The sequence below is a fragment of the Amaranthus tricolor genome, chromosome 8, assembly GCF_026212465.1.
Source record: "Amaranthus tricolor cultivar Red isolate AtriRed21 chromosome 8, ASM2621246v1, whole genome shotgun sequence".
Taxonomy (NCBI): domain Eukaryota; kingdom Viridiplantae; phylum Streptophyta; class Magnoliopsida; order Caryophyllales; family Amaranthaceae; genus Amaranthus; species Amaranthus tricolor.
In genome coordinates, this window is record NC_080054.1 from 31,020,419 (window position 1) to 31,044,961 (window position 24,543).

A 24,543-nucleotide genomic window follows, 5' to 3' on the forward strand; every position below is an offset into this window, starting at 1 on the left:
TTGCATACAAGACAAGAAGTGTTCAAAGCTTTTTCCTAAGAGGTTTAATGATGAAACATATATCGATGGAGATGGTTATCCCTGCTACAAGAGAATGGATAATGGTGCAACTGTAGTCAAAGGTAACATTGAACTAGACAATAGATATGTTGTCCCATACAATCCTTCATTGCTTCGGAAATACAGGGCACATATCAATGTCGAATAGTGTAACCAATCTCGAGCGATTAAATACCTATTCAAATACATCAACAAAGGACAAGATAGGATTACAACAGGTTTGTGTAGAACGCGAGGAGAAGGGGAAAACGAACAAGATGTTGATGTAATTCAGGAGTACTTCAATTACAAATATGTTTCCACAAGTGAAGCTTCATGGCGCATCTTAGGATTTGATATACATTATCGGACTCCATCGGTAGAGAGGTTGAGTTTCCACTTGCCCGATGAACACACTATTGTGTTTAATGATGACGATACAGTTGATGATGTCATGTCTAGGCCCATGAGTGAGAGATCAATGTTCATGTCTTGGATAGAGTGCAATAAACGATACGAAAATGCTAAAAATCTTCTATACGGTGAATTCCCTGAAAGTTACGTATGGAAGAAAAAACAAAAAGTGTGGACTCCAAGAAAAAGAGGATTCTCAATAGGCAGACTATATCATGTTGCACCGGGTTGTGGTGAACGATACTACCTGAGAACATTGCTCAACTTTGTGAGGGGCCGACATCATTTGAGGACATTAGAACCGTCAATGGGGTAATACATCCAACCTTTAAGGACACTTGCTATTCAATGGGCCTTCTCAATGATGATAAGGAATACGTGTTGCAATGTTGTTGTTGTCCGGTAGTATTTCTAAACCAGAATACGTGTGGGATAACATATGGAGATTATTGTCTAAAGATATGCTAAATAGACAAAAAAATGCCAGGTAATTTTACTATATGAGTAATTACAATTATTAATTTCTTAGCATTTGATCATATTATCATTATATTCTATATAATTTATCAAATTTAACTGAATATGTACCAGATTTGAACCTTACGGATCATCAATTAAGGAATTATGCCCTAAGAGATATTAAGGAGATGCTTGGAAACAATGAAAGTTCTTTTATGAATATATGTCATGAGATGTGCCCAAATTATATTATCATCAGAGATGGAAGTAATAAGCTAATATGGAGGAGCTTAATTATGACGAGGAATCTTTAAAAGCTGAGCTACATGCATTACTTCCATTGATGACCGAAGAGCAAGCCCTAGTATACAATGAAATTACTACAACCATCGAAAGAGGACAAGGAGGTGTATTTTTTCTATATAGACAGGGTGGGACTGGGAAAACATTTATGTGGAATATATTATGTGCAAGTCTAAGATCAAAAGGTGAAATTGTTCTACCTGTTGCATCAAGTGACATAGCGTCTTTGTTAAGTCCTAAGGGTAGGACTACACACTCAAGATTTGGGATACCCCTTTAGGTCACTGAAGATTCAATGTGCAGAGGCATAGAACCTAATAGTCATTTAGCAAAACTCATTAAAAAAACCAAGTTTATCATTTGGGATGAGGCTCCAATGACTCACAAACATTGCTTTGAAGCTTTAGAAAGAAGTTTACGCGATGTAATTCGTTGTCGAAATGGTCAACCATCTGAATTAATTTTTGGAGGCAAGGTTGTTGTCTTTGGTGGTGATTTTAGGCAAGTTTTGTCGGTAATCCCAAAAGGTACAAGACAAGACATTGTATTCACAGCACTCAACTTTTCAAAGATTTGGAATGATTGCAGGGTGTTACGACTTACAAAGAACATGAGATTATGATCGGGATTAGCCAATGTTGAGGAGCTTTGAGAGTTTGCTGATTGGCTTCTCAAAGTTGGTGATGGAAAGATTGGAGGACCTAACGATGGAGAAGCTACTATCGATATACCTGAAGATTTATTAATAAAAGAAGCATTTGATCCAATAGCTGCAATTGTTGATTGCATATATCCTGGAATTCGTGAGGGTTCAACTGATAATTCGTATTTTAAAGAGAGAGCAATACTAGCACCAACAAACGAGATTGTTGATAAGGTCAACGAACATGTATTGTCACTTTTTCCAGGAGAGGAGAGGAGAGAACGTACTTGAGTTGGGATTCAATCGATAAATCTGACAGTAATTATGATGGCAATGACGATGCATTTTCAATTGAATTTCTCAACTCAATACGTGCATTTGGAGTTCCAAATCATAATTTACTGTTAAAAGTTAGTGATCCAATTATGATGCTCAGAAATATGGATCAGTCAGCAGGCTTCTGCAACGGTACACGTATATTAGTTGATCATCTTGGTTACCGAATTTTACAAGCAACTGTAATATTCGGATCAAACATTGGTTACAAGGTATTCATTCCAAGGATTACACTTACACCGACGGATAATTCTAATATCCCAGTTGCTCTACAAAGAAGACAATTTCCTGTGTCCTTGTGCTTTGCGATGACGATTAATAAGAGTCAAGGGTAGTCACTATCCCATGTTGGTTTGTTCTTATCTAAGCCAGTTTTTAGTCATGGACAATTTTATGTCGCAGTGTCTAGAGTGACTAGTAAAAAAAGTTTGAAAATTTTCATATGTGATAAGGATAGTGAAGTATGTCATCGCACAGAGAATGTTGTCTACAAAGAGGTGTTTTAAACCCTCTATATTGTTACTTATAATTTATCTACATTTCACGCATTTAATGTTTTTGTTATTATTATATTACTAAATTTCATGTAATATATAACTTGAATAATTTTTCATATTCTATTCTCTTTTAAATTTAGTCACATATTGATCATTACACTTTAAATAAAAAAAATGAACTTAATTATATTAATACCTATTTGCCCTGTTATTTTTAAAATCTTATTTTTAATGGATGTTTAAGCTAAAAAATCCGTACATTGCACGGGTCCCATACTAGTACCATATAACAATAAAGACAAAAGTCTTATTCCTAAAATCTCATTAGTGAAACTCTAATGATCTTTCTTTAATTATCATTAAAGAATAATTAAATTTTTGTCATTGGCATATACGCGGCACCTGCCTACCAATGTAATGCTTTTTTTCCTTTCTCTTTTAGCCAGATATTCTTTATATATCCACCAAGGCACCAACTTTTTTATGGGCCAATCTAAAATATTAGTACATAATAATGGATTGAATATTTGTTTTCGTATCTATATTGAATCAACTCGGTTATTATTATATTGTGTCATATGCTATTTTATTGAATATTAATAAGATTTTTGATTAAATAATTGACCCTCTCGACCCGAGAGTCTTATTGGTTGCAATCTCGTTATACCTTTGATATGGGTATGGTCTACCGTCTTCCAATCCTCTTTAAATTCTAATCATAATTTCTACGAGTGAAATGTACTGAATATGATGATAGTGGATGAATCAAATGATCGACCTGATACATAACCAAGTTGAAGAGATTTGTGTTTGTACTTAAAATTATTTGTGTTGGTTTTTTTAATTGAGATTAATTAGTTGTAATAGACTTGATTTTACTCTTCAAGATCGTTGGATTTGTGCTTCTTTTGCATAGTAGATTTGGAAAGTACTAATTGCTAACCTTATTAGGACAAAATTTATTGTTTCTTCGTAGAAGTATCATATGATTTTTGTTTATTAAAGTACTAGGCTATAAGTTAACATGGTCAATTATGGTACAATTTATTGTGACAAGAATTGTCTAGAATAAAGGTATTGAAATTGAAAGGAAATATAAATTAATGGAAATTTCATTTGGCTTTTCTAGTGGGGTTATCTAATTAGGATCCTCTAGTTATATTACCAAGGCAAATTTGATTAGAGTATATATTTATTTATTTCAATCAATCAACAAACCCATCCACTAGCCAACATATTTATCCAATCTTTTTAATATAAATTTGTTGTTTCATCCTCATCATCTAACTCGGTATATCCCGCACATAGAAAAAAATTATGAACAGGATGTTAAGAAGAAAAGACAACGGCAACTTATAACCAGTATATCCCGCAAATTTGTTGCTTAAATTACAAAGTATATATATACTTCGTGTTTTCTATCAAATAATTGTCACATGACGATTGTTGTCACTATTCATCATTCAAGCTTATTTTACTAAATTATTGCAGCTAACGTGCAAAAAAATTGAGTCAACTGAAATCTTGTTTGAATTAATCGTCTAATCGTATACGTATGCTTTTATAATATTAACTTTTTATAATTTTTAGCTATTTATAATTCAATAAATAAATAATCAAATTAATGCATTAAATTTTTTTAAAGTCTATAAAACATGCATTAGATTTTTTAAAAGTCTATAAAACAAGTATAATCAAATAGAAAAACTACTCTATATATGCTTAGGAGTTAGGACTCTAAATAAGCATTAAACTCATTTCTATAGAAATAACTTAAAAGAAAATTATACCAACAACGAGATAATTAATATTTATTTATCAGTAAATGTTTTTACTTTTAGTTTATTTTATATATGATCCTAAAGAATTTTGTATATGATTACTTTGAAAATATTATAATTGGAAGGGACAAAACCCTAATATTCTTCCACATGTCAAGATAATGAAACTTGCTCAATTATGACAACACAATATACTATTATAAGTTGAAATTCTTCTCCCAAAAGCAAGAAAGTAATTTGAATATGATTGAAAAGATTAGATGAAGGAGATAGGAAGAAGAAAAACAATTAAAAAACTATATTTAATATTTTATAAATCAAACAAACAAAAAAAGTGGGAATTGATGATATAGAAAACCTATTGGTGGACTCTTTCCACCAATCAAAGATTAGATCGCATCAAAAGAGACAATATTATAAACAACATGATCTAAATAACTTCAAGTTCATAATAAAGCTAATAAAAATATATTTTTTAGTCCTTTTTGTTTGTCAACTTTAAATTTTTTTTAACTTTAAAAAACAAATTTCAATTGGATTCTTGAAGTATATATTGGTGATACAATATATTCATGTAATATCTTATTAAATTCGTTTTGTTGTAAAGTTTTTTAATACGTGATTATTACAATTTTTATGATGCATGCTTAGAGACATTAAAACTTAAATTTTGCTTTAAATGCTTGCAAAAAGTAAATTAAAATGGACAAAATAATTATTAATGACTCGGTTCACTTATATACATATTCCCTCTTATTCTTATTAAATCTTGAATTTGATTTTACATACTTATCAATGAGCTATTTCAATCTTATGAAAAGTTTGATTAGTTTGAGAATGAAATCCAGACTAATTAAATAATATCCAACTTAATCATGTTGTATTTATAAATTGAGATTGAAATATAAATTAAAAACGATTGATAAATAATGTTAAAAAAATAAGTAAATTATATTTAATTAAAATAGAACATATTGAATACGGGTTTTGCCTCTTTTAAGAAGATATGTTTAGATGTTAAAGAAGACCTTCCATATGTTAATTTAATTGTTAAAAGTAGGGCTGTTCAAAAAAACCCGACTCGCTAACCTGCAATATTAATGGCGGATTAATTTCTTAAAAAAATGTAAAGTACGGATCGAGTATCCGATCCGTCTTAATCGGGTCGGGTCATGGGCCGAAAATTTATTTAAGCGGGTACCCAGTGACTCGCTTAAAAAGAAACAAAATAACGTCAGAATACTTTTTGACATCTGAGTTACATTCAAACCTTCACGAATTAGCAAAATTTTATGACATACTTTGACATGCAAACAGCAGGATAAACCTTTTGCCTATTAAACACCAACAAAAAATTTTATTATTGAGGCTATTTATTTCATAACTTTTTTTGGGATCTTGATTTGGTTAATATGTGTTGTAACTCAATTTATATTTTTGTGCGATTAGGAAAACAAGAGCTTTGTAAAAAATTTCTGCCCAAATATTGTAATTAAATTCCAGAAATTTTGCTAAATCAATTATGCCCTACAAAATCGGGTACCCGATGTTCCGACCCGACTTATTCGGATAATTAAAATCAGGATACCCGAATAAATTGAATCAGGACACAGACTGTTAATGAAGATACCCCAAATGCCGAACCCACTAATGAACACCCTAGTTAAAAGTATAACGCTAGTATCATCACCCACTTCTTAATATTTCTTGTTGTAGCAAGTACTGTGTTCTTCTAAGAGCTTTTTCTCCCAACATGGTCAAGATAATAAACATATATTCAATAGGCTACTTTTATTTTTAAATTATTTTTTTTAATAGGGTTCTTATCAGATGTTTTTACTTGTTAATGGTGAATCCAGAATATTCACTAAGGAGATGCTTGGCAAGTAATTGTTAGTTAGTTATATGGATGTTGGCTTATTTGATCAACCAATAATATTGATTTTTTTTGTTAGTCATTGCCTATTAAATTAGTTGTTATAGAAATATTTAGCAAAAATAGGTTGTTAGATATGAGTCGTTTATTGGAGAAAAAATGAGTTAAAAAGCTAGCCAAAAATCAATGAAAAGATATTCATTGTAGTCTTTTTTATTTTGGCTTAAATGTCAACTTTTGCGATGACTTAAAGTCATTTATAATTGTTTTTTTACTATTTAACCAACTTAAAAGTCAAAATCCAAAACCAAACCAAATAACCTATTGAAAATCCATTTTCCAAACGCACTCCTATGTATTGTACAAAGATATGAGTGATTGTCATAAAATTGTTGGTGATCCATCTCTACTCAGTCAAATCAAACCACTTTAATGACATTGAGGTAATAAAAAATAAGTTATTGATAACATATCATATGAATATGAAATGAAAGGCTTTACAACTCAGAGGAAACTAAGCTAAGAAAAACAGATTATACAAAATAAAACAACAGAAGCATGAACAAGAACACTAGTATGTTTTGTGAGGTATTTTGGATACCTCTCCCTCAAACAATGATTGATATTATTAATTAATCAACATTAAATTAATGACCCAACCCTCAATACACTCTAATACAAAGAAGAAACTATCTTGGCACTAAACCCTAGTTGTTATATATGTATTAGCCTCCCACACATTCCAAGTGCCGATTTAGTCCTTTATATAGGCCTCCAAATCAGGGAAATAAAATTTAGGACTAGTAGACGACTTTCCCCCCAAGTATCAACCAAAGCAGAATGTCCGATTTAGTCCCTTATATAGGCCTCCAAATCATCACTTGCGTCTCATTCAAGGTACCTTTCTTCCTTCCTCTTGGCTCGTTCAAGGCATGAACCAAAGTCTTCTCGTGCACCTTTTTGCCTTGTTCAACGCACACCATTTACACATCCTTGATAACCTCATGGAGTGCTCCAAACCTTAACCCCTCATATTTCCTTGAACACCCATCTTCATCTTCCAATGCGCAAGACCTTGAGTGGGCTATGTGATGATCAAAATTATCTTCCAAGCTAAGAGAACTGACACTTGCACTAACAGTATATGGTCTAGATCCTTGATCATTGCACGTAATTTCATCAATAAAATGTTGATTAATCGAAAATCATAAGTTAACGTTGAAAACTTTTGCTTTCTTATGATAAATATTTGATTTACAATTACACCATCTATAGGAGCATTAATTATCCTTCCGTTTTTAGGTGTGGTAGCTTATTAACTCGAAATATAATGTTGAATAATCAAACCTTCTATAATTATAAAAAATTTAAATTATATTATTTTTAAGTTAAGTGGATGGGACAAAAGAACAAATTAAAGTGGTACATAGTTGATTAAAATACTTTCATTAGTTAATCAAACGTAGATTAAATTACATGATAAGCTTATTCGTAGATGACATTATATATATAATGGCTCCACTAGCTAATAGTTAGTTGGTCAAGAAAAATCTAGTTAATTTATGTACATGGTTAAGTACACACATTATGCTAGATTTGTTACAGACTAGGCCAGGAACCTTTACCTATAATCAGGATGATTACATCCCCATCTTTCTTTGACTTTTACCAAGTATACCATTATTTTAGTCCCATTCTCACATATTTAAATATGGAATATTAGTTTAGTTTATTCTTCATTGTCCTAAAATTATAAGGTTAATCTATTCATAATGGTAATCAGCCATAATTCTTGTCTATTAATTATATAATTAAATTAACCAACTGAATCCCATTTGATAGTGAAAGTTAGCGGTGTATCTAGTATTTTAAATTTATACAAAAGTTACATTTTTTTTTTCTTTGTTTGAAACAAATCCCACCATTTGCCTGCATAATTAGTGAGTTTCCCCTATCTTAATATTTTATTTTCCACCTTCCTGATTTTCATAATTCTACCCTATATTATATACTCAAATACAAACCCTTTTAAGACACATAAAAACTCTTTGGGTTACAAGTATAAATGCAATTCTTCATATGCAACGTTAAATATTATACTTAAAACATTAAGAAGTGAATAAGAATTAAATTCATTACGACCTTTAATCACGATGACTCTGATACTATATAAAAAATCAACTCAACAAGAGGTCGTTATTAAGCTAATTAATAATTATAATTAGTAATTACCTCAGGATACCCTAACAAATAAAATCAAAAAATATATATAACCTATTGTACGTTATCAATTTATTAAATACCATATGTATATATTTTAATACCTTAATCATCATCTGAAGCTAATTTTATTATCAACAATAGAATAATATATAAGAATTTCTCTTATTGATTTGTTTTGGTTTATATAACAAATATATAACTAATAAAATAATTCTTAGAATTAATCATTAAACTTTGGCACTAATCTTGCTTTAAATATGACCCTTGCTATTGATGATATAAAAAATAACTAAAGGGATGAAGTTGCTTGAGATGCAACGCATCGTCACTCAAAACCTCTTTAAGTATACTACTATATAAAGGAACCCGAACTAAATTAAGCTCCCATATACAATACACCATAAACCAAAAATAAAAAACAACTACTTTTCACCCTTTATTTTCTTCCTTGTTCAATTTTAAAAAAATGGAAAATAGTTCATTTTGTGTAGAAAAAACCCTTAAATTATTTGGGTTTGAGCTTGATCCTAACAAAAATCACAAAAAAATCAAAAAATATACAAATCATTCTAATTCTTCCAATAATATTAATAAAAATAAAAATAATATTGAGGTAGAACAAAAAAGGAAATTTTTATGTGAATATTGTTATAAAGAATTTGGAAATTCTCAAGCATTAGGTGGTCATCAAAATGCCCATAAAAAAGAAAGGGTGAAGAAGAAGAAGCTTCAAATACAAGCAAGAAAAGCAAGTATAAGTTTTTACTTACAACCTTATCATCAAAGCCTTAAAAATACTTGTTCTACTACAGGTAATAATTCTCTGTGGTATTTTGATCCTTCTTATTGTGCACCAGCAGATGATCATCATTTTGGGTTTTATGAAGAATCCCAGATTTGTTTTGGACCGTTTGATCAAGATAATCGTCATCAAACGGCTGGTTTTCAACAGTTTACAGTTACACATGTTAGTTCGGAAAATAGGGGTGTTATAAAACAAAGGTGTAAATCTTTAGATCTTCAATTAGGGCTTAGCCTAGATTTTGATGTTATCAAAAGCTCTCCTAGAGCTGGTTAATTTATTTGAAAATTTAGTATTATTTTTTATTTATTAGGAATACGTATTAGTATTGTTTATATATATCTCATATTTTATTATTTTTATTTCTACAATGAAAAATGAATGAGCAATAATTTCATTGTAGCTAGAATGGGAGGTTCTGAACATATTTAACATGTTTGACCGCATATGATCCCAAAAAATATATAATAAGTTTTAAGTATCATATGATCAGATTGCTACGCTTTTAACTGAAAGAGCGCTCTCTTCCTAAAAAAGGTGATAAATTATATAATATATTTTAAAATTATTTCGAACATCTAATAAACTTTTACTTGAGTGATTGTTAACGAAAATAATTCACAAATATCATGATCATGCATGATTGATGGATTGCAAGGCAAGGCTTCTATTATGATGACTAATGTTATATATATATATATATATATATATATATATATATATATATATATATATATATATATATATATATATATATATATATATATATATATATATATATATATATATATATATATATATATTATAGTATGTAATTAGGATTCCAATAATGTTTTTTTTATTTGCTTACCTACACATGAATATTAATTCAACCTTTGATTAAGGAAGAGGGTTAAATACAAGAATATATATAGTTGTTTTGCATCCATTATATTATAATTATATTAGTGATGATGTTTGACAAAATTTTTATGTATATATTTTGTTTCATCAATATTAAAATAATGGGTTATGATCTTCATTTACCTAAGAAAGTTTCATTAAATATATTTAGTTATTACACGTTAATTAATATACATGTAGGTGTATTGAGATTGTTTGAATTGAGCATTATTCAATGTGTATTAATTAAGTATTGATTCATCTAACCTATGCCAGGCCATAAAATATAAGTCAAGGGATACTAATTATATTAATTAATCAATATTATTTAAGAGAACTCTCTTATATACTCCTTTCATCTCTTTTATTTAACATTATTTTCTATTTTGTACTGTACCTCTTATTTTACATTAGTTCTATTTTTAGACATTTGCACACCATTTTTTAAATCTCATTTAAGCGATTTTTGTTTTAATCTCATCCCCGCAATTATTATCTCAATCATTTATTACCAAATATCCACTTTTTCATTAAAAAATGTCAATTATCTCTTTGCTTCAATCCTAAGAGGACAAAGGAGTATTCTCTTAGACATGGTGTTTTCTTATATCTATACTAATTATTGTAAATAAAAAAAATTATATATGAGAATAATCTTAAAAAGTTAATTAAATAAGGTAATTAATAAAATTATAGTACATTATAGTTTTACAAATTATTATAACTTTATATTCAAGTCATAATACTTGTGGTTCCATTGTCAACCTTACCAAACTGTTCATATATAATTATATATCCTAAAATCTTAGCTAGCTATATCTTTTGTTTCCATTCCCCTAAAATTTCTTTTGCAATATTGTTATAGAAACTTTCGATTCCCTCACATGAAATATTCTTTCACCTCTAATAGCTCATAAACAAAAACCATATTAATTTGACATGTTAGCTAATATAAAAATAAAAAAACTACACTATCATTAAAAACAACTATAGTTGAATTTTACTCCTTTCCACCCCTTTAAAATTGCTACTGATCATGATATGATATGACGGAAAATATCATGATTCAAAAGGCATAGAATAGTACTTCTTCCATTCCACTCATTTTGCATTAATTGTAATTTTGATTTGTCCTATTAATTTTACATTTTATTTTTGACTATATCCCACAACTTTCTTTTAATCTCATTTAATTATTTTAACTATTTTTTAATTTTATCCGCATAATATTTTTTTTCTTCATTTATTACCAATATTATATTTTTTTTAAAAATCAAAATTTTTAGGGACGAGGGAGTAGGTGTAATCTATGCAAGATATATCTATACAACAAAAATTGAGACAAGGTGATGGAAGCAAGTGGTTAATTGTCAGAATATAGATCTTAACAAAGATTAGAATCATTTGACATTATAGAAGGAGTATATCTTATGTACATTAGACAATCCACAAATATTAGTGAAGTGCCTCTTCATGACCTAGAAAACAAAGTAAAAACCATGTTTGTCTCCTTTTTATAGATTCCTACCAATTATATTCCTTTTTAAGTATCTTAATAACAAAATTAAATTTTGTCTTAATTGTATATATATTACTATCTGCAACATGGAATAAACATTGTATTACTAAGTGAAATTTACTGAGTTTGATGGATTTATGGTATTACTAAGTGAAATTTACTAAATTTGATGGATTGGTGGTATGATATTAAAAGATTAAGTTTAAAAATTAATTTTTTTTTATCAATTTGATGACTCCCATTTTTTTAATTTTTTTTAAATAATATTAAGATGATGCATCTTAGTAAGCCAAAATCTTGTACATCCCCATGATAATTAGTATTAAACACTCCTAATGTGTATGATGAAAGATTATACTAGTAGTATTCTAGAATAAAATCAATCAAAATTCATTATTTGATTAAATATACGTACATTATTGCTCAAAGGCACCCATTTAAATATTTTTCTATAAGTTAATGGAATCAATCAATATGCACACTTGCATAATTGCTCTTTTATTTTTTAAAATGTTAATTATCAATTATTGATGGAATCATATGCTTGCGACTGATTCGAATTGTTTCGACTCACTCTAACCTTAATTTTATATTCTTTAATTTACTTCGTATTGATTCAATAGTTGACGGAGTCTATGAGTTTAGCTTATTTTTGTCTTAATTTAAGTCATTGAGTTGATTTTAAATTAGGTGTTTTGAGTCAGTTTAAAATTTAATCTTGTGTCGACGTTGAATTTTATATAATTATAATTCCATTTTAATTAAAGTCGAGTTCAGTTACAAGGTCCTAAACGTTAAATCGCCGGGTTAATTTTAAATACATCTGAACATAAATAAACCAAAATAACACTTATATTAAATTATGAGTATAATTTAGGCATTATGATAAGGAGATGAATTTGATAATTTTCTAAATAAGCTTTTCTTAGTTTGAAATTATTTTTTCAATTGGTGAACAATAATGATTGATTTGGTTGATAGCATTAAATAATGAAAATAGTAATAAAAGTTTAATGTAATTTAGTGAAAAAAATTTAATTACAGTCCCACTCGATTTTAATGAAGGGATAATTGTTTCCCAAAAAATCTATGAAGGAACAATTGAAGGAGGAAATTGTGCTAATGACATAATTTTGATTAAGTATGGTAATTTAATGGAGTGAAATCCATACATAATGATGAAGGTAATTGATTTCATTTTGAGGAAGTGGAAGATAATAACTTATAGAGATTTATTTACTTTAGGCTTCTTAAAATAAATATTTACTGGTTTCAGGATAACATACATATGAAAATCGTATCTCTGATCCAAATAAGTTAATGCAACTGAAAACTTTTTTTGTTATTATTTTCTCATTAATACAATCAATTAGGGCAAGCCCTTAATAAGCTCAAGTTGTCCTAGCAAGCTTGCACTAGCCACACTCGACTCGCCCCACTTATAAAATACTTTCTCCTATTTGCTTTACTTGTTTTATTTGGTTTTTCAATACTATTCATTAATTACTCTTATTATGTGATTTTTTTCTTAATTTATAAGTTATAACATAGTCATGTGGGATCTTGTTTAATTCGTCTTATTGTAAATTTTATTAATATCAAGTTTTTATAATTTTTACTCGAACACAATTAGAGAAATTTAAGATTAAAAACGTGCATTGATAAATGTGTCAAGATCAAATGAGATAAGTTTAGAGAATAAGAGGGAGTAGCATAATACATCATGCTATCTTATTAAGTGAAGGGCCATTCGAGCATGTTTCAAATTTGGTGATTTGGGTTGAATTCGATTTTGTGAATACTTAATCAGCATATCAATTCAAACTTTTTAAACATTAATTACAAAACACGTGAACTATAATTTATGAAGTATGTTCATTACTTGATGATGATGTGAAAAATGAAAAAAATGAGCTTATATTAAAAAAAATTCTCAAAATAAGTTTTGAAAATTTAATTTTCATAATAAGTGGTTTTGTGTTCGAACTTAATATCAGGGTTTGTTTGTTGTTACTAATAGCTAACAAGAGAAGAACATGCTAGTAATAACGGACAAAAAAAGGAAAAAGTAAAAATTTTAAAAGCAAACTACTCCATTTATTTTGTTTCCTTTAAAAATTATGACTTTATTTTCCTTTTAATCATTGTAGCAACACTAATAAAATCGTGATATTTTTTTGACTTTTATCATGTTCTTCTCTTATTTGATGTTAGTAATTATAAACAAGCTCTGATTTAGACTCAAAAATGAAAATGCTTATTTTGAAAATTAAAATTTATCAAAATTTATTTTGAATTTTTTTTAAAAGCTCATTTAATTTAATTTTGGAAAATTCCATGCGATAATCCTGAATTTTCGGCTATTCCACGTGGTACACAAACTTTTTTTAATCCACGTGATGATTTTGACCTTCCAATTTTTCCACATGGTAAACAAAAGGAAAGATTTTATTTGTTAACTTTACACTATTTTTACTCAACATAATGACATTGTTTCTCAAAAAACAAACGTCGTAAACATCTTAATTGACCATATATTTCAAAATTTAGTCAAATTAAAATTTAAATTTAACCAAGAACTTAACATTTTGTCTACTATATGAAAAAGTTAAAAACTCAAAATCAGCACATAGACTTAAAAAAATATTTATGAACAAGAAAAAGTTAAAAACTCAAAACCAGCACGTGGACTTAAAAAAATTTTTATGAACAAGAAAAAGTTAAAAACTCAAAATTAGCACATATACTTAAAAAAAAATAATTACCTCTTGAATTTACTTTAATTGTTCATGATGATGTCTTGGAAATTAGGCCCATTAGCCAATGAGTCGATTTGGAAAATTACGATATTTTTCACTTTTCAACTTTGCGGTCTAGTCTAACAACAAAGCCCTGTATAATTCCCGCCAACTGCGATAGCCGATAGTCGCATGAATTTTTGTTCTTCCAAGTTTCACCTGATCCTCTCCTATTCAATTCTCAAAGCTCTTGAATCATCTTTAGAAACCATTCTGTAAGTTAATAATTCCTTATATTTCTGCAAAATTTTCATAATATTTACCTAATAATTATAATTATTGCCCGTAGTTTAAATTTGCGTTATTAGTTGAATTATGCTGCCCTGCATTAACTCTTCGTGTAATTTATAATAGGTCATGATTTGCACAATTATTAGTTTTATACAAATTAGTAATGTAATTTCGCAATTTTACTAGTTCATCTTCCTGATTAGCGTAAAACTATGATTTATTCGTTAAAAGTGAAAATTTTAACCCTAAAAGTATTTCGAGGTATTGTGTGAATCTATACATATTAACCTTCGTTTGATCCGAATAATTGCAATGATTTGTGAACGTGACATCAACATCAACATCAACTTTAATGGTTGCATATGGTTTTAGTATCATGCAAAGCTCTTATTGCTATGTGGTTACACTTACAAGTCTCACATATCAATGACAATTTGTACCCTCGGTCGGATATAATACTTACATACGGAGTACAGAGTACCTACATCAATCAGTACACTTTAAGAAACATGATAAATTACAAATTTGAGGGGCCTAACGAGAATTGTGATTGTGATTGTTGGAGGGGCCTAACGAGAGTGGAAGCGAAGCCTAAAGGTGCATTAATGAAACAAGGTTATTTGCAAGTATTACGGTGATTTTAAGCACTAAAAACTAATGTAAATATTAACACTATGATTTTAGGTGGTTCGCCATTAATGGGGTACATGAGTGTTGTGAGAAAGCTAAGCATGAGTAGAGAATTATAAGTGTGGTAAGGAGAGGATATGGAAGGCTCAAGCATATGGCTTGGTTTTACACCTTACATACAACACTAGAACATATATATAGGCAAGGGGGAACAAGGGCATGAATTACACAAAGTAGCTGTCAAAATGCCCTGATGGGCTTCTGACCATGCTGCTCATTCAAGCATGTAGCCTGTGTTCGAGTATGGCCCTGGCAGCTTCTCGCTCAAGTGCTCTTGCTTCCACATAGTCTATTAGTCCCCATTTGCTCCCAAAGCATCTTAACAACTGTAGTATTGTACTATTGCCTTGATCACCAAGGCTAAACCCATTTCAAGACACTCTACTCTTGTTCCTTGCATACCCAGCATATGTGTACCTTTCTAAGTCTTGGAGGGTCTCTTTACCAATCAAGATAACCTCAAGGTTTTACACAAAGTTGTTACACCAACCTTTGAGAGTCCAAAACCATCTACATTAACATGCCATGTAATACCATGACCAAGAAATGAAAAACCTCAAGTCACACTCTTTTAGTGATGTTGTTTGTTAGTCTCACTTCCAAAGTTTGATATTTTGTATATTTTGTGGGGTAATTTTAGGCCATTTTGTTGTTATTAGTTGTTTGAAAGCATAATGATGGAGACTATTCAATATCAAAGAATGTTTAATAAAATTCCGTTTGTGTGATATTTTTCCTTGGTAAAGGTTTTGACCAGATTCATAATGAAAGACTATTATTTTTTTATAAATTCTTAATGTTATGAACTATAAACACAATAGGTAGTTATTGCTTTCTGCTTGGGTTTGCAATTTTCATGCATGACATATACCAGTTTTATCGTCACCAAAACCCTATAATTGTGATGTCTTTCTTATGTGAATAATATGAACTGCCAAATGTTTTTGAGTTCTGATTTTGCTGCAATATTACATGATATCTGCCAATTGCCAAGACAGCTATTGTCACCTAGATTCCTGCTTTCCAGAGTGAAAGTTTGCTTGAACATGAGATGATATTTTTCAATGTAGTTTATTGTCCACTTTACTATGAAATAACAAAATTATATGTTCTCTTGCTGTTTTAGACTTTGATTAGCTTATTTTGACATTTTCTCAAAACATTTTGATGTCATCAGTAGTTCATTTAGTAATGTTCAAAAAAAGTAGTCCATTTAGTAACTGTGGCCCTTTCCTCTTTCTTTCCCCATCTCTGGTATTTTGGGCTCTTTTATGAAGGGAATATCTGCTATATTTTTGGCTTACACTTAGTCATTTTTGTTGACTGACCTCATACGGGCCACTAGTGCAGAATGCAAATATCATGTGCAAATGGACAATGCATGTTGATGCTGGTTATTTATCAGTTGTTGGTATGAGCATCATATTGTACTGAGTATTTCCATTTCAGTAGCAAAATGGTCCAAGTGACCAATTTTATTTTATAAATTAAAATATAGTACTTTTCTACTAATAGAAATCAGCCCTTCTGGTTAATTTTTCTGTGATGTCAGCTTGCACACAACAGTTGTGGTTTTATGATTCTATCTGTAATCTGATTATGTCTTGTATTTTTAGAATGGAAGTATCTTTCTAAGATTTATTAAACTTCTTTGCTTCATGAAAAAAAAACAAGGACTTATATAGTGAATACTAAAGTTGAATAATTGTCAATAGAAATCGTTTAAAGTAGTGCCGATAGTTGATAAGCTTCATATTAAGTATGATTTTAGCTTTTGAACAAAATCGATAGAAGTCAGTCGTGCTTACATAAAATAGTGTATTTTGACATTTAAAATATCTCATTCAGGGTTACAAACTGATAATCACAAAGTTATAATATTTATCTTATACTCACTCCGAACCAATTTAGATGTCCCATTTGCTTGGGCACGGTTATTAAGGATTGGGTGGGGTCCATTAAAAAGGGTAAGTTGTAAAGGGTAAGTAGTGAAGGATAAGGAGTGAAGGGTAGTTGGGTAAGTAAGGTATATGGGGGTATATTCGTAATTACTTATGTGAACTAAGGATATTTAGGTAAAAGAAGATTGACAAAAATAGAAATGGGACAACTAAAAAGACTTTGCCAAATAAGAAAATGGGACAACTAAATTGGTTCGGAGGGAGTATATGCTAGATAGAGCTAGGTTATATGTTATAAGAAGTAATAGATTTGAATACTGATATGTTGATACTCTCTTTGCATTTAGCTTGCTTTGTGATTTGCATTATCATATGGGTGAATTTGTTGTGCTTGAGTGCAATGCTGACTATTTCAGAGCACCATTCTATACTGTCTTCTTTGAGTTGGAGTGATAGTTCCCAATCTCAATAATGCCTCTTGAAGAAATCAATGACGCAATCCAAATCTTTACCTCATTTTGCAATCCTTTTTGCCTTTTGCATGTGGTTTATCGCATCATGATCTTGCCAGTTGCAAGGTTCCTGCAAGAATTATTTAATCAGGATTTTCCATTCTTCCCATTTTATATTAATTAGGATGTAATAATCTAGATTCAGACGATTCTAGTGTCAAAACTTTAGCAGAACCTTCTTATGATTTGCCTTTTTACCTTCCTTCTTGTGGTCACTCTTCAACGTGGCTGCGTTTTTAAAGATAAAACCTTATTTTAACATTAAGAAAGTGAAATCAGCTAGGAAGGTGCTTAACTTTCTTTATTTTCCATTGAGGAGAATCTAGGATTATCTTGAATGTTTGTCTCCTTATTCTCATCTTAGATCTCTTGCCTCTATAGAAAAGATAAAGCCTTAAACAATGTGGTTAAATCAGATACAGAATGGCCTTTTTTTATCTCACTGTCACATGATTTACTAATTTCCTTGCTAATTGCGAATTGAAAAAGCGTATTATGGTCTAATTTGAGCTATTTATGAGTGAATTGCAAATTCAAAAAGTGAATTATAGGCAAATTATCTAACTGTGCATTGTCTCCTTAGGTTATTTTTTATTTTGTGATTGCACTATGAATTAGAAAAACAAAGAAGGAATTAATTAAATATACTGTGAAATACTGTACTTAGATATGACTTTTACCTACCTTCTAGGATAGTTGTGATTAATTTAGTATATATGCAAAGTTTAAAGTACTAAAATTATATTAAGCTCTTTACAGATATTTGGAGAACCATTCAAATTTTTTTATGTGTTGCCTATGTTTTGAAAGTATTATATATGATTAACATCGAAAAGGACCTAAAACTTGTTAGTTGTCTTCTCTAGCAAATTAAATGGAGTAAGCTAAACCTATTGAGTCTTTAAAAGACTACTGCAGTGATGACAAATCTCTTGTAGCTTTGGCTTCTGATAAAGAAAATGATTTTATTAAATGATTCAAATTAATTAGTGTTACTTCCGGTCAAACAATGTATATTTTTTTATTTGGGAGATTAAATCTAAATTTTTTTATGTATTTCAAGTTTATCCACTTCATGTCATTGGGACAAAGAAATATTGTTGTAGGTTTATCCAATCTTCATGACTGCTTGCTGTTGATATGTATCATGTATGTATGTATGTATGGGTATCAGTTAACTCAGGATTTCCCACAAAGGACTCAGATCAGCGGGAAAGTATGTGTATTTTCTTTTCTTGCTTGAGCGGTATTCTTTAATGTTAACGGTTTAATGCGGATACGCTGCAGGAATACTTATTGTCATTTAGAAAGAAAGAACGTACATCACTATTTCTATTCAAACATGATTTTAGGCAATGACAAAGGTAGATTCGTGAGGAAACCCTTAATCGCCCTACAACCATCTGTATAATTAATGTTGATGTGTTTTGTGTCTAGCTTGCTAATTTTGTTTTCTCTTGTGGCCTTTTGTGCTGTAGCTGCAATTAAAAGAAATATCTGAGTAGTGTACTGACTCTGTTTTGAATTCTGAGCTTCAGTGTTAGTATTAGTAATCATTATGCAAAACAAGGTCGCAGCGTCGCCCTCAAATTTGATATTACACATGCTGTCAAGGCGTGAATTAACCGCATTTTAGCCCTAATCAAATGATTTCTCACGATTACAACTGATATTTGCAGTACGACAACCACATCACCGTGTCGTTACCGCCGTGACCGTTATCACTTTTTGGCACTATGCTAGTAATGAAAAACGTTTGTGGAATACATTTTAACTTAATGTTAATCATTTATACCGATAAAGATAATATTTGTAGTGTAATTAAAAATCATAATTCCTCTAGATTTGAATACTTGAAACATGTCGTCAATAAAGCATCCACATAAATTGATCAAACGTTGTCTTATAGTCAAAGATGCACTGTTCTTGGAAGTTTTATGAGAGAATGGTTTCTCTGAAGAAACTTCTTAAAACCTGTATCCAAAAGACCAAAACCCATGTTGTAAAGCTTTTCTTTTTCCCGCTTTAACCCTTCTTAATCCTGGCTTCTGACCCTAGTTACGTTTCCTGAAATCTAAAAAGAAAATAAAGAGTTATAAATTGAAAACCTAGAAGAAAAATATTTATGTTGAAGCTGCTACTTTGCGAATTCTTGGATGAACATAGCAAGCGGTATAAGGAGTTTAGAAAAAAAGAAGTGTTCAGCAAATCAGCAAAAACCTAACTTTTAGAACTAAACTAATGTTTAATCATTCATATCTTACTCACTCTTCTATTTACATTTGACGACAACAAATACAAAACAACACAACACACGTAATGCCTTCACTGAAATGGAACCCAAATTCGCCACACCTTAATATCACAATCCAAACTACCACTATACACTATAAAAGAAGTACCGGAGCCAGGACTATTGTTTGGATCAATAGTTGCAGTTAAGCACTTAACAGGTTTCATATGCCCTTCTAAGACTGCCAAACAAGTATAACTCTTATCAACACTTGACCTCTTCCATACCCTGATAGTTTTATCAGCTGACCCACTGAAAAGCACATCAAACACCACAGCCAAGCACAAAATCGCGTTGCTGTGGCCTCTAAGTGCTCCCACAACCACCATGTTTCCCGCACCATCAGCTTCTCTCTCCCATACTACTATCGATCGATCACATGCTCCAGAATAGAGCACAGAGCCATCACTGCTTAAAGCTAATGCATTAACAGCTGACTTGTGCTTCTGTAACGTTGCCACCAGTGAGTGCTTTTTTTCACCTTGGTTAATCTTCCATACTTTGATCGTCTTATCAGCTGATCCAGTGTAGACATACCCATCTTTAGATAACGTGAGAGCATTGATGGCATCATCATGCGCTTTGGTCACAGATTCTAGGCACTTGAAATCAGAGGTTCGCCAGACCTTAAAGGTCCGATCCCATGAGGCTGAGTATAGATGGGATCCATCGCCTGATAAGGCAAGTGCCGATACAGTGTCAACGTGATGGACCCAGGTACATGACTTGTTCCTCCGCACTTCTACATAGTTTTTGGTAAAGAATAGCCTTAGGAAACGGTCGTTCATTGTGGGAAGAGTTTTTATACATTGGTATCGCTGTGGGTGGTTTTCGTTATTGTCATGAATTTTCCAGACCCGAATTTTATTATCCTGATGGGCGCTGAATAGCTTATCCCCTAATGCTACCAGGGACTTGACTGCACCATTTGAGACAGCTACAATATTTTTATTCTCGATTGGATTCTGATGGTTAGCCGTCAGTTCCCTTGGCCAAACCCGGATTTCATTGTTGTAGGAACCACTATAGAGATGTTTCCCACAAAGAACAAGGGAGAAGACATAGGAGGTGTGGCCTTTAAGAGTTGAGATACACTGGCTATGTACTGAATTTTGTAGATCAAATTGTTGGGATTGAGAGAGTGAAGGAAGGGATTGAAGGCTTTGCTGTGAAGTCAGTGAAGAAGAAGATGAGGATGAGGAGTAACCAGATTGAAGGGTATGTGTGTCAAATGATTGATTTTCTTCTTGTAGATGGCAAGGTAGTGGACAATGGAGAAGGCCCATTTTTGTCTTCAAATTTTTTTAGAGGGAAAGAGAATGTTTGATGGGTGGGTAAAGGATAAAACCCAAACTTGTATATAAAGACGAGGAATGAAAGCAAGTTAAGGTCATGGGCCAAATTTGGGAAAAGAGTAAAGGGGAAACTTGACAAAAAAGGTGAGACCCCACAAGATACTGTTGAGAATGTAAGCAATACGACACTGTACGGGGACTCAGTCCAACTTTGCTAGGCGCACATAGCACTAACCATTTTTATGGGTCCTTCCATGTCCACCTTTTTCTTATTATCTTTTTAGTGCTTGTGAAATTTCAATAGTGTAAAATAAGGCTGCACTAGATTGGTCATGTTGTAAATTTTTTTTTATTTAAAATAAGTTGATATTTGCCACGTCGAAGGTAAAAAAAATCGCGTTTTTAGCTGTTTCGAGAGATCATGCTTTTGACCAATATTCGGCTTTACGATAACCCAATCATCGTGCCGTTATCGCGATTGCAACCGTTACTGCATGTTCGCACCATAATGCTAAATACTTGTTTGAAGTTTGGTCAGACGTTCCTTTATCTTTAACTTTTTCTTGCAAGATTTTCGACGAAATGGTTTATGCATTGGAAAAGTACACAATGAATTTTCGTCTTTGTTTATGTATGGATAAGGTATGTCGTGTAAACTGGCATCTGTAATATATCGATTTGATCGCCTTCTTCAATTCAGATAGGACCTAATCTACCGCGGGCAAGTTGTTTGATTTGGTATTGATTTTGAAGTTTTAAAACTAAATATGAAATCATAATGATGGAAACGTACATTAAACTGTAAACAACTTGCAATGCCTTATTTTAAACTATTTTTTTTTTTATTAAGATTTGAATTTTCTTGGAAGGTTGATTTTTATGATGCTGTTTTTCTAAGTGAAATGAGCTGTTGCCTTGCATTTTCATTACCATGCATACTTTTGTGGGGACTAAACACCTTTGAAAAGCACTGTTAGAAATCAGTTGCATTAGCAAGTCATGAAAAATGATGAAACACTTTGGGATAGATACCTAACCCCAAGTCCGAGCTTTAGGTTGTTTTTGATCTTTTGGATATATACCTTCTGAATTCCTCCCCTTTAATTTGAGCTTGCTCTCTTATCTGTGGAGGAGCAAACTTAAGGAGACAAAAGGAGTATGTAGAGTTACTAATGGATTTTCTACACTAAAAAGACTGTATTTTGTACTAAAAATGAATGGTATTGGACTTTTTACTCCATACTCAAGGTTAAAGTAGACGTCGTACATTATTAAGCAAGGATACTTCTGTAGGTTAAATGTGGTTTTGTTTGTATACTTAGTTATTCCTTTAAACGTTGTCACTTTAAAGCAAAAATAGAAACTTTTTGGTAAATCCAGCATCAGCATGATCATGTAAGAAAAACCCAGGATCCCAATCTCATATTCATATTTTCTCAAGATTTTACATAAATACGCAACTTGAATTCGAAGTTACCTCAGCTTAGGGTCCCAAATCATGACATATTTTCATTTAGTACTATTGTCTAAACTTTCAATCAGTACATCAATCTTTTGTTTTAGTTAATTCCAGAATAATGGTGAAAGCTCCAGATTGATTTATAATTGTTCGTAGTGGTGATTAAAATTAGGAGGTAGGGTGGGGTTTAACCCTAATCATGCTGACTACCGCCACGTGTGACTTGGTAGCCATCATGTTTAGCAGTCTAAATATTATTAGTTTGTTACTAATGATGTTTAAAATAAGTTGTTAAAGAACATATTGCAGGATATTAAATATCTAAACGAGCTATCATGTAGACTAATTGTTGATGAGAGTTAGAGTAGGATGGGGTAGAAAGTTCTGCTTTTGTGGATAAGGCTAGTGGCATGATATGAACTTTTCTCATAATGGCCTTTTAATTTCAGAATGGTTAATCTGACTTATCCTGTGTGATTCATGGTGCTTTTGGTTTTTTCATACAGTTATTCATCATTGTTATCTTTATATAATTTTATTAGACTTTGAAAGGGATGTTTAAAAAAAATATTGTAGGAGATTAAAGAATGTTACAGATTGATTAGTAAGATCCTCCCCGCTCCACTTGAACTTTATTTGCTATGATGGCCAAGATTAGTGGATAATAGTTGTAGAGTTGTAATCTTGTACACAGTACAAATAAGTACACTTGTTGAAGTGGCTAACGTTAGTGGATTATACTTGTACACAATACACATTACATATAAGTACAAGTTATTGCATCTTACATATCAGACTTTCTTTTTGTACGTTATATCATGTTTGAATGATTCTGTTTGCTTGCCTGCAAAATCTACTGTGTTTTACAATAAATGCAGAGCTTACATTATACTAATAGCTGTATACTGTAACCATACATGAAACATGTGTGATACTCGCGTATTCCAATACGCTCTCACCTAGACTGGGCCCTTGGGATTTGATGTACGCAATCTTACCCCTAAAAGTTTTTTTTCAGACTGGCTTTTGATAGCAAACATAATGCAATTATACATAAATAATAAATGCATATAATCTAATGAGTCATTTTTAGTATATTCCATCATAAGGTTTATTTGGCAAATAACTATAATTAGATTGTTTAACCAGATTGAAGTATTGGCTGATTTGCTAGTTGTTAAGCTAGTTGTTTAAGATTAGTATATTGAAACCAAAGACCTATGGATCTTTGACCATATTAAAAAATTTACATATGTGTGGTACTTGCACATAATTAATGATACTTAAGGGGAAACTAACTCAATGGAACTAATTTACTATGTATGTCATTCATGTTGTAATGTGGCACTTTAATCCCTTTTTGTTTCTTCCATTTCCTCTCAACAGTTTTCACTTCTGTTCGAAGACCATAATTTGGTAAATTGTTTGGTGAGATAGTTTTAAACTTGGAAATTTGTATAAGCATAGCAAAATGTTGTTCTCTATTTCAGAAGCTCTTGGAGTTGTCCACCTCTTGCAAGAGCTAGAAAGCTATTAACTGTAACGCATGCTAAGGTGACAACCTAATTACCTGAATCCTGATAATGGTAT

General features: G+C 31.0%; 2 protein-coding genes across 3 annotated transcripts; one reads left to right on the top strand and one right to left on the bottom strand.

Annotated features, from left to right (window-relative positions):
• The first annotated feature begins 1,192 nt into the window (after positions 1 to 1,192).
• Positions 1,193 to 2,529, top strand: LOC130821796 (uncharacterized). The gene is made up of 4 exons (XM_057687576.1): positions 1,193 to 1,457; positions 1,617 to 1,742; positions 1,893 to 2,040; positions 2,124 to 2,529. Exons 1-4 carry the CDS (start codon positions 1,193 to 1,195, stop codon positions 2,527 to 2,529), a joined length of 945 nt encoding a protein of 314 aa, XP_057543559.1.
• A 16,861-nt stretch (positions 2,530 to 19,390) lies between these two features.
• On the bottom strand, positions 19,391 to 21,526 carry LOC130820721 (protein JINGUBANG). Of its 2 annotated transcripts, none has more exons than XM_057686213.1 (2): positions 20,309 to 21,526; positions 19,391 to 19,980 (listed from the first exon to the last, which is right to left on the bottom strand). In XM_057686213.1, exons 1-2 carry the CDS (start codon positions 21,483 to 21,485, stop codon positions 19,961 to 19,963), a joined length of 1,197 nt encoding a protein of 398 aa, XP_057542196.1. In that variant the 5' UTR covers positions 21,486 to 21,526; the 3' UTR covers positions 19,391 to 19,960. The 2 variants fall into 2 exon arrangements, with proteins under 2 accessions (XP_057542196.1, XP_057542195.1); XM_057686212.1 differs by having other exon boundaries at positions 19,393 to 19,980; positions 20,175 to 21,526.
• Between the last annotated feature and the right edge of the window lie 3,017 nt (positions 21,527 to 24,543).

Excerpts from the sequence above, each read along its gene's own strand:
- LOC130821796 (XM_057687576.1), top strand. The coding sequence starts at position 1,193 with ATGGAGGAGCTTAATTATGACGAGGAATCTTTAAAAGCTGAGCTACAT. Across the intron at positions 1,458-1,616 it reads GTCTTTGTTAAGTCCTAAGG|CTTTAGAAAGAAGTTTACGC; the intron begins GTAGGACTACAC and ends ATTGCTTTGAAG. Across the intron at positions 2,041-2,123 it reads GAGGGTTCAACTGATAATTC|GAGAGGAGAGGAGAGAACGT; the intron begins GTATTTTAAAGA and ends CACTTTTTCCAG.
- LOC130820721 (XM_057686212.1), bottom strand. The coding sequence starts at position 21,485 with ATGGGCCTTCTCCATTGTCCACTACCTTGCCATCTACAAGAAGAAAAT.